Here is a 10,534-nt window from a genome sequence, read left to right on the forward strand (position 1 = left end):
ACCTTGCAGAGACACCGACTTCACACATGAAACGAGGATCGGTAATAGAACAATTAAGAGCAGGCTGTTCAAAATGAAGACAGATTTCTGTAGCTTTGTGCTGTCTCTGGAAACTTACACTATATAGTTACGGTATATATACACAAGCAAAAAACTTAAAAGCCCTTTTTTCTGTCCAGATTACCATGACCCACACACTTTTGGAAACATATATGGCCTGCCTTATGTAAACACAGTAGATGCATATCTAGTATAAACCCACGCAGGTCCATTAACCCGAGCAGGACTCCAGCTATTCACAGCTTTTGTGGTCTGGTCAAAGACGAAGTTTGAAGGTGAGAAATAACCTCTCTTCTCAGCTGAGACTAGATGTTTTGCTCTGGGCTCAAACAACACTCCAGCAGATTTCTGTAGTCATTTGTAAATAGAGCGCTATTTGGCAGTTACTATAGCGATTACTAAAGGGTCAGAGTGTGGTGATGAGAACAAAATGCCCAGGAAAAAACTCAAGAGCACTTCGGGAAAGTTTTCGTATTTTGTCCGCCAGTTCCAGTAAGCTCAAATCACCCCCTTCTTTACACTTGGTTTTCAAAACAAAGACTATCTGCAGTCCTTATTCACGGAATTACAACTCTTCTCCTGGAAATACAACTGTTTGTAGCGCTGGGTGTTACAAATCCCTCTTCAAGGTCTTGGAAACCTCGGAATTCAATGATGGCAGATGAGATCTACAGATCACCTCATAACCAGGTCTTCCACGCCATTCTGTGGTGCTTTATGCATTACACAGGTACATGCATACACACACTCAAGTGCATGTTTAGCAAGCAGAGCTGGGCAAAGCACATCAAAGGCCGCAGTTTCCAGGGACGGACGGCTGACAGCTGATTTTAGTCACAGCGTAAGAGGTGAAATGATGCAATCACATACAGAGGGAAATAGCCAGATCTTTTCCTTGTAGTGAGGGAAAAGAAAAAGCAGTGGATGTGTTCTGAGAGACTGGAAGATGAGCAGAGAGATGGCAGAGCAGGTGGTTCATGAAAGAAAGGCCAGTAGTTTACACCTTAGCATGCACCTTTAAAAAATGGAGATATGGGGTGACCTTAGAAAAGGGTATATGGTGTCTCACATAGATGGAAGTAGGCTGATTCACGAGTGCTGTTCATCCTACTAGTCTACATGGATGATGGATGATTACCCCCATTCTGAAGTCAGAAGACTGGGCAGAGATTCAGGTCATAATTTTCATTCTTGCTAGAGTTTTGATTTAAAGCATCTCAGATGTGATTTTGGCATTATTTAGCAATTTCCTTTCCTGAGGTAAGCTCGCATCCCATTCAAGCTCCCCAGTCAGATATGAAACATATGAGGAGCGGATTGCACTGGAAGAAGAAATACAAAATATCTGTGATAGAAGAAAGAGAAAAACTGCCCAGGATAGCATTCAGCTGCTTGAATAGGCCTTTCCCTTCCTACCATTCCTGCCTCTTTCACTACCTAAATTCTGCAGCAAATGAACTTTGGCTGCACAGCTGTGATTCATCCACAAAGCAGGCCTGTCTCCTGCTCTGTCTGCGCTGGGAGAGTCTTGCATGTGATCTGCAACCAAAGAGGGGTTTGCAACAAATACAATTTACAGAGGAAGTGCAGGTTACCTGGGACTTTCCCCCTGTTATCTACCTAAGTAATAATGTTCAGTGAGACAGTTTAATCAGTGATATTCTGTGGTGCAATGAAAAAAAAAAAAAAGAGCAAAACCTGACAGAGCAGTTCACAGCACTGGGAGGTTGTCATGCTCCCTATGGACCTATTTAATCAAAGTGATGCTGAGACTCAAGGTCTTCAATTCCAGAGCAGGACCTAGAGGAGAAGATGCTCTGGTGGGCACGGCTTTTTATGTCCATCCCTTCAAAATCTTCTCCACAAAACAAACCGTTGCTGCCAGTCTTACTTCAAAGGCTCCTCATCTCTTTTTAGCTCCAGCCCTGACCATTTCCCTCCACCTTCCCTGTTGCCTTGTGGGGCTTCTTCTCCTCCTCCTTCTCTTTTCGCTGCTTTGCACGTTCCCAGTATCCCTTCACCACTCCCATCTGCTTGCTCCCAACACCTTTTTTTTTTCTCCTGGTTTCCTTCCCGAGCTCAGCTGCCCTGCTCTCTTCGCAGGGAAATTGACACGTGGCCCTGGACTACAGTGCAGCACGTGCCATGGGATAGGCTGATTGAGGAAATTAGTTACTAAATTATAGGACAACTTTACCGCAATTTGTTAGAGTCTTTTAAATGGCCATATTTGGGTGGGGCAACAAGAACATCACCGACAAAGGATGTCACCAAAAAATTTCTCCTGTGTGGAGAAATTCACTTCAAAACACTACAGTTTTGCTAAAATTACCCACCCCCCCTTCATCCCACAGTGAAACGCTGATAAGAAAGTATTAAAGATGTGCAGGGCAATGTGATTCTGTCTGCAATGATGGAAAAAGAAAAAGCAACATTTCTTTTCCAAGAATAGCTAACTTACTGAAACAAAGGAGAATATTTGCAAAGATATTTTGTTTACAGTAAGGCAAGTAATTCACTTCTTAAGTAGTTATTCTTAAATAAATTTCCCAGCTTCCAAAGTAAGCACTGAATTATTCTCTCTCTACTGAAATTATTCTCTGTCTACTGCTGGGGACTTGCACCATCCTATCATTGTATATCAAGCATCAGATTTCACTGCTAGCTGTGGAGTGGGATGAACTAGTGATCCTGCAAGCACAATTTGGCTTTAAATAACAAGCCACCCTTCCCTTTCACAGGGCTCAGGGCCTTGCCTGCCCTATGAACCCCTATGTCGCAGGAGCTCCCAAGCCAGCAGAGCAGATAGCTCCCAGCAGGGCACCCAGAAAACCTACAGCAAAAGAAGTTTGTCCTGCAAGATGTGAGCCGCTGCTCTGTCCTGCACGCTTGGTCTTTGCCTGCCCTAACAAAGTCACCGGCATGCGCAACACTGACACCTGCGGCGCTGTCTGCAGAAGAAATATCCTGGCTGGTTGGCCCCCCTACCAAGTGCCTCTTCAATTGCCTGCTGAAGTACCACACGTGGACACAAATGGAGGAAACCACATCAAAAGCCTACAGCATGCCACTCACAGACCTGCTGGCAATGACTGGGGGACACTTGAGCTGCAGGGAAGACTCAGAGGGGCAAAGTAAGCCTGGCTATGGGAATGTGAAGGTCCAAGACAGAGGCCATCACTACGAGGTATTAAACCTCCCTAAACTGTTGAATGACTGGCCAAACAGGTGATTTGATAGGCAAAATAGAAAGAACTTATTTCCATGCCAACAGCCCGATGGCTATTCAAAGACACCCATCTGGAAGATTTTCATGAGGTGCTGAAATGCGCAGGCCTAGGGGCAGCAAGAGCCATGCAAACCTTGCAGCACCTGCAGCAAAGTATAGCAAGTGATTTCGGGCTTATAGAAGACATCCGGCCTCTCTGCTTTGCATGTTCCCAGAAAAGTCAGCTCCTCCTCTTACAGCGTGTGGCAGATCTGCGCAACTCCGAGGGATTTCTTGGCTATATGAATGCAAGGATGGACAGCTTGTTCTCTTGCAAACCAGCTCTAAAATCTGCTTCAGCAGGAAGACAAAATCATGTGTCATGGCCCATCCAGCTCAGGCTGGATCTGCTCTGCTTCCACAAGGAAGGTGTCTACTCACTGCTGCCTGTGCCACATGTACTGTTTTCTGCTCCTTTGGTTTACAACTTCATACCTTTCTTACCTAAATCAGTTTTTCATCATGAGTATATTAGCAGTATGTTTAACCTGCTGTCTTAGCAGTGATGGCACTGATCTAGGTTCACAGCCCTCCAGCTCACCTTGCAGTCCTGGGCCCAGGGCCTGGCTGGTCTTGGCAGCTCTTTGCTGGCCCCTCCCCAGTTTCTCCACATCCCTCTTAAACTGGGAGGTCCTGAGCTTCACAGAGTATCCCAGGAAGGGCCTTGCTAGCACTGAGTTAAAGGGCATAACTTCCATTGATCTGTTGGCCATGCACCTCCTCGTGAAACACAGTGAGCAGATTGCCTTATTCGCAAAAAGTGTGGCTCTTGGCCCATGTTTAGTCTCATGTCCGCCATCCCCCCCAGGTCCTTTCCATCAGGGCCCCATCTCTGCCAGTCACTTCCCAACCTGGATCAACATATGGGGTTATTCTGCCCCACAGCACCACTTGCACTTCGTGCTAGGCTTTGTGAGCTTCCCGGTGGTCCAGTCCTCCATTTAGGGAGGTCCCTCTAGATCAAGGCTCTGCCTTTCATCATGTCAGACACTCTCCCTAGTCTGGTGCATTCATAAGTTGGCTGAGAGTATCAACCCTATGCCACACATCGTCCATGCCATGTGTTAATCAGAAACCACTGCACTCGCACAAAATTCCTCCCAGGTGGGCAGAGGGTCCTAAGGGGGATATGGAGGTGACACCCTGCTCTGAGTGCCAGCATATGGGCTTTCCACATGGGCAACTCCCATGCCACCTTGCCTGTGTGCACCTTTAGCACACAGCTGAAGATCCTGCTCCCCCTCCATGAGTTGAGAAAGCCTCTGGAAGGCCAGAGAAGTTCGCTGGCCTGTCTCTCTCGCTGTCCTCTGGATTTGCCCATGTGGAACTGTGCTCGGTGGAGACCAAGGCTCCCCATGCCTTTTGGTCCCTCCCAGAGCTCCAAGACACGGCCTTTTTTAAAACGTACATGGGTTATTTTTTCCTAAAGAAGTGTGACCATGACAGCTAAGTCAAGTCTCTCTCAGGAACCTGGCTACATCCGTTTGGTGCTCTCTACAAGCAATTCTCTCTCCCGGGTCAGCCCTGAATTCCTGTTAAAAAAAAAAAAAAAAGTAGAGAAAACTTGTTAGGGAGCCGTACTAGTTTGGTGAAACACAACAGATGATAAGCAACTAGACCACCGGTGCAGAGTGAAGCCTTGCCCCCACAAGACCAGGCATGTGAACATCTTCTGGTGCAAATATCCATTAGTCTGTTACTGTCCAGCTCCACTACTGCCATGTGACCCTGCTCAATATGGCAGCTGAAAATCCGTTCTTACATTCATTTCACCCTGGTCCCACTCCAAGCTCTGGAAATAAAGTGTTGCCAAGTATCTATGCCATCACACCTCCGCTTTTGTCTCCCACTGGCTCCAGCCAGGTCCAAGATGTCTTAAGTGCCGTGATTTTGAACTCTTCTTTGTTGGCACATGCTCTGGAAATGAATGAAGGATCTCACCATCACCTCTCTTGCTCCAGAGATTTAGCCATGTAGTCCCCACCCAGATTTTAACCATGGACTGCAGATAGAGGTTCTTTGTCATGAAGCGTCTGGCTTTGATGCTTTCCGCCCTTCCAGCAGAAGAGAGCTGGCACCAAACACAGAACCAGTAAAAGAAACACCCTCAGCATCCCATCCCAGAGGCATTTGTACAGCGTTTGGGGTGCAGGCTGTGCTGCAGTGTATGTGCTCTTATTTGTGCTTAGCCAATCCCTCCCAGCTAGGGTCATTTTGGCTCTGGTGAGTCCTTGTCTTGGGATGCATTAGATACAGCTCTGTTGTGGCTGGGACACAGAGGACACAGAAGCGTTTCCTCCATTCAGAGGTGAGATGAATTCTAGTGGCAGAGTCAGAACGATGATTGCGCTGCACCTGAAGAGGCTGTCCACGCACTTAATGTCTGCTTTCCTCCAGTTTGGTAGAGGTGGAAGAAAAAACCTTCTGCTTTGTGCACTCCCCACGTCACAGGGAATACAGGAGCAAGTCAGTAGGGAATGAAGCCTAAAGGACTGGATTTTTTTCCACGGGTAGGGAATTGTTCTTAGAGATCCAAAGGGGAGAGATTTTTGGCTGCGATAACTTTCTGGCATCTACTGGTGCTAACATATTCCAGTCTTGAAAGGCCAAGGCACAATGCTCAAGTGCAGGATAAATTCTGCAGTGCACGGTCTGAAAATCAGCAAGCACTTTGCTCAGCTGAAGGCTGCAGATCTCAGCACAGGCAGAATCTCAGCTGAGAAATTCAGACGGAAAAATGCTGACTTTGCTGGTGCTCTCCAGAACTTCGTCCCAGGGACCAAATGAAAATCTGAGCTATAGTTTTTGTATGTCCAACAGTCCTGTAGACATCATACCTTTTCTATTGCATGAGGAACTTCAACAGTTTAATCAGTGCCTGGCATTTTCCATTTTACTTGGTAAATTAACACTGGAGACAAGACTATGTAAAAGTATTGGATTCTTTATCTTCTTTATAAAAACCTTTGGTCCCTCCTCCAGCACAGGTGAATCAAAGGAGAAAACAAAATGTCAATGAACATGAAGAGCACCAACCCTTCTTCTCCAGCAAAGGGCACCACTTTCATTTACAGGTGGAGGAGAGTTGCAGTCCATATCCACCTGAGTGAAATCTGACTGCTTTCACGTTTCCCATAGTTTGCTTCCCACTAGAACCACGTATCTGGTACTCAAAAGGGGCATCAGAGCTTAAAATAGGACCCATTCCTGCTCCTTGACTGGAGAGCTGAAATTGTTTTTAAATAGGCTGATGATAATGTCAAATTGAGGATAATCACCGGGACACCAGGTTATACAAATCCCACTTCAATCACAAAAGCTGCATTACAGCTTAACATGAATGATAAGGGAAGGAAAAGGAACAAGAGCCAGCACATGCTGTTTGGGTATCCAGTTCGCCTTGCTTACATGCTGGGTTCTGCCAAGGACAGTGTTTTCTTGGAAAAGGATTAGCATCACCAGGAGGGAGGGCAAAAGCAGCTGCTCAGCACAGCACATTGGCTGGGTGCACATCTCTTTCATTCCCCATCCATCTACAAGTGCAAAGTGAAGCATGATCTGACTTTGCCCTCTGGAGGCATGGAACTGGCACAGCGCGGTTTGATTCACAGGCCCAGAGGTGACTGAACCCCTGAGCTGCTTCTTGGAAAATCTGATGGGAGAATTCATGCCCAGCTGCAGCTTTCCATGAGCCAGAGGGCAGAACATTGCAGCGAAGCAGTTATGCTGCTCCCCTGTTGTGCTGCTGAAGGAACAAGATTCTTGGTTCCTCCAGGGTAATGCTGTCCTTGTGTTTTGTGTACTACAAGAACATGGGTGTCAACACAGGAGGCTGATTTTTCTTTCAGCATAAGCCCTTCAGCATGTGATTTGAAATGCTGACACACATTTGTATCCAGCTGTGGGGACTGCACACCTGGGTCTTCCAAGGGTGCCACTTTACAGTTTATTCTGCTAGCCCAGCTCCCAGGAGGTGCTCTCCCTCTGCGCAAGAAGCCGGAGAAACAAGCGGGTGGCCTGAGAGTGTTAGGTCCCCTTATTCAGCCAGGAACTATGGCAGGGCTTGTTTGTTGTGTGCAAAGGGATCCTCACACATCGATTTTTCTCCAAGTGGAGAAATGACCTTGTTGGAAACCCCCAACAGACCCCTGTTTCACTGGGATGAAGATCTTCCACCTCCTCCTACTCCCTTACAAATTACTTCTGCAGTGTTAATGTCCTGTCATGAAGCTCTTCCCACAATCATTGACTCAGAGCACTGGTGACATGACTTTGAGGAGAAACAGCAGGAGGCACTGCGGCATGGACAGGATCAGCTGTACAGCCAAGCACAGTTATCTTCACAGCTGTGCACATCCACAGCTCTGCACGTCCATTTCTCTGCACATCTCTGTACCTCTGTCCACACACACCTCTGCTCACATTCATTCCTGTGCACCGGCGCACACTCATTCCCTGAGCCCATCTGCATACCTGTAGACATAGGCACATGCTTATATGCAGGCCTGCACACACCTGCATGCCAGCGTAGACTCATAAACTCTTGTGCACATCTGCACCCTCCACCAACACCCTTGCACATCCATGTACCTTTGCATGCCCACGCCCCCATGCACACCCAGCCCTGTCCACGCCTGATCCTTTCCACCACCTGCTGCCATCCTCTTGATCCGCTGGCTCCTGAAGCTCATTAAAACCTTGGGTCCTTATTCGGTCAGCAGGTGGGGAGGCCATGCTGCCCCTCGCCCTGCAGGTGACAGCCGTAGGGGTCCAGTCCCCAGACAAAGCAGAGCAGGGCAAGCATCCCCTGCCAGCTGGGGCTGATCTCAGGGCATCCACTCTGACCTGCAGTCCTGGGGCCTGACCTGTGCCCCGAGCGCTGGAGCAGGCAGGAGGGAGCGTGTGCCAGCCACAGACCTCGGAAAGCCCAGGGTTCTTCCTTTGGCAGAAGGGTCGCATGGCTGGAGGTCTCACGGCACCGGGATCAGGGAGAAGCGGAGCAGACAGGGCTGCAGAAACCCAGTTCTGTGCCTCTTGCGACAAATCACTGTTGGAGACTGGGGGTGATGCCTGTAGTCTGAGCGCATTTTAAGCAGCGGCTCTGCGCATGAACTGCACGCTAAGCCCACGGTTGCTAGCTCTCCTCATTTAGGTTTTGTCACTTTTCTTTTACCCCTCGCATGCATTTAATTGGGGGGCAGAGGGGAATACGGGGGGGGGGGGGGGCGCTTTACTACAGCAAAGGAGTGGCACGCTCCCCAGGAGAAAGTGCCCGCTGGCCTTGCGGGCAACGCACCACGACCGAGTCGCTTCCTCGGCCCAAGACAGTCCCTTCGCCTTGCCCCGCCGAGCCCGGGGCTCCCGCGCGCCCCGACGGTCCGCGGCCCTCCCCCGACGGCGCCGGCAGCCTCGCCAGGCGGGCAGCGCGTTTTAAGGGGTGCCGGCGGGCAAGAGGCGGGAGCGGGGAGGAGGGGGAAAGCCGGGCGCTACCCCGGAGCCCGGTGCGACGGCGGCGGCGAGCCCGGCCCTGCCCGCGGCCCCGGGACGGCGGGGCGGGCGCAGGGGGTGGGACGGCTGCCGGGCGCGGAAGCCGCCGGACACGGTGGCATAAAAGGCGGCTGGGTGCAAGGCTGCGCCCTGCCCGGCGCGGCCCCGCGCGCACCTCGGGGCGCCGCCGCCGGCGATGACAGCCGAGAGCCGGCACCCGACGTGCCGCGCCGAGCCGGGCCGGGCGCTGCCGGAGGCGGCGGCGGCGGCGGGGGAGGCGGCAGCGGCGGGGGGCGGGCGGCGGCGTCGCAAGCGGCCGGCGGAGCGGGGCAAGCCGCCTTACAGCTACATCGCCCTCATCGCCATGGCCATCGGGCAAGCGCCGGAGCGGCGGCTGACGCTGGGTGGCATCTACCGCTTCATCACGGAGCGCTTCCCTTTCTACCGCGACTGCCCGCGCAAGTGGCAGAACAGCATCCGCCACAACCTCACCCTCAACGACTGCTTCGTCAAGGTGCCGCGGGAGCCGGGCCGCCCCGGCAAGGGCAACTACTGGACCCTGGACCCCCACGCCCGCGACATGTTCGACAGCGGCAGCTTCCTCCGCCGCAGGAAACGCTTCAAGCGCAGCGACCTCTCCACCTACCCGGCTTTCCTCGCCGACCGCCCCGCCGCCGCCCCCTCCGGCACCTCCTGCCGCCTCTTCCCCCCGCCGCCCGCCGCCGACCTGCCCCCGGCCCCCGCCGCCTCCTGCTCCTTCGCCGCCGCCTCCTACGCGGGGCCGGGCTGCGCCGCCGCCGCGCTGCCCCACGCCTACCCGGGGCTATCGACGGGCGGCTACGCGCCGGCAGGCGCCGGGCAGCTCTATGGGGCGGCCGGGCGCTTCGTGCTGCCCTCCCCACCGCCCGCCCCCGCGGGGCTCCTCGGCCGCCGCTCGCCCGCGCCCTACCCGGCGCTGCCGCACGCCTACGGCCCCGGCGGGTCGCTGGGTGCCGTCGAGCCCGGCGGCCCGAGGCACGGCACCTACCCCGGCGGCCCCGACAGGTTCGTCCCGGCCCTCTGACGGCGCCCGGCGTGGGGGGCCGCTGCTCGGCGGAGCGGGGCCGCCCGACGGCAGCGGGAGCTTTCGCAGCCCCTCGCCTTGCCGGCGCTGGCTCCGCGGCGGCACGGCGACGTCGGGCCGGCTTGGGGCTCCCCTCCGGGACCTTGCGCCACGCCGCACCGCCGCGCCTCGCCGGGGTGCCGAGGACTGGCAGAGCCTCCCCGCGAGGAGCGCTGGCTCCAGGCGTCGGGGCCTTGCGGGGACCCTGCGCACCCCACCCGGTGTGGGTAAGAGACTCGCTGAAGAAGCGCCAAACGTTCCCAAGTGCCTGACCGGGGCAAACGGCCCTTTGCCTATTCTGCTGCGTTTCGTGGTGCAGGTGCTCAAGAGTTTCCTGCCAGATTCCCCCCGCTCCCGGTGAGCCAGACCGGGCGCCCAGGTCTACCTTGGAAGATCTCACTTTTTAAAAATTCCTCTGCTGTTTTGGACTTTATTTTTGGAATGAAATGTCTGCTGGGGTGTGGGAGGGAAGAGGGAGGAAGTCTCAGCCTTGTGAAACAAGAGCCATAAAAGCCTCACGCATAGCACCAGCGTGGTCGTGTGTCCCTGATGCTGTGCAGGGCTACATTAGTGCTGGGTCTTGCACCGATGAGGTGGCCAGGGCTGGGGAAGTTTTG

At 52.9% G+C, this 10,534-nt stretch overlaps 1 protein-coding gene across 1 annotated transcript; it reads left to right on the plus strand.

The window, feature by feature from the left end:
- The first annotated feature begins 9,011 nt into the window (after positions 1-9,011).
- FOXE1 (forkhead box E1) lies at positions 9,012-9,878 on the plus strand. Its single transcript, XM_068927835.1, has one exon. The coding sequence runs from the start codon at positions 9,012-9,014 to the stop codon at positions 9,876-9,878; it is 867 nt and encodes a 288-aa protein (XP_068783936.1).
- Positions 9,879-10,534: the final 656 nt, after the last annotated feature.

Source organism: Struthio camelus, chromosome Z (genome assembly GCF_040807025.1).
Source record: "Struthio camelus isolate bStrCam1 chromosome Z, bStrCam1.hap1, whole genome shotgun sequence".
Taxonomy (NCBI): Eukaryota; Metazoa; Chordata; class Aves; order Struthioniformes; family Struthionidae; genus Struthio; species Struthio camelus.

Coding starts and splice junctions, on each gene's coding strand:
- FOXE1 (XM_068927835.1), top strand. CDS start 9,012: ATGACAGCCGAGAGCCGGCACCCGACGTGCCGCGCCGAGCCGGGCCGG.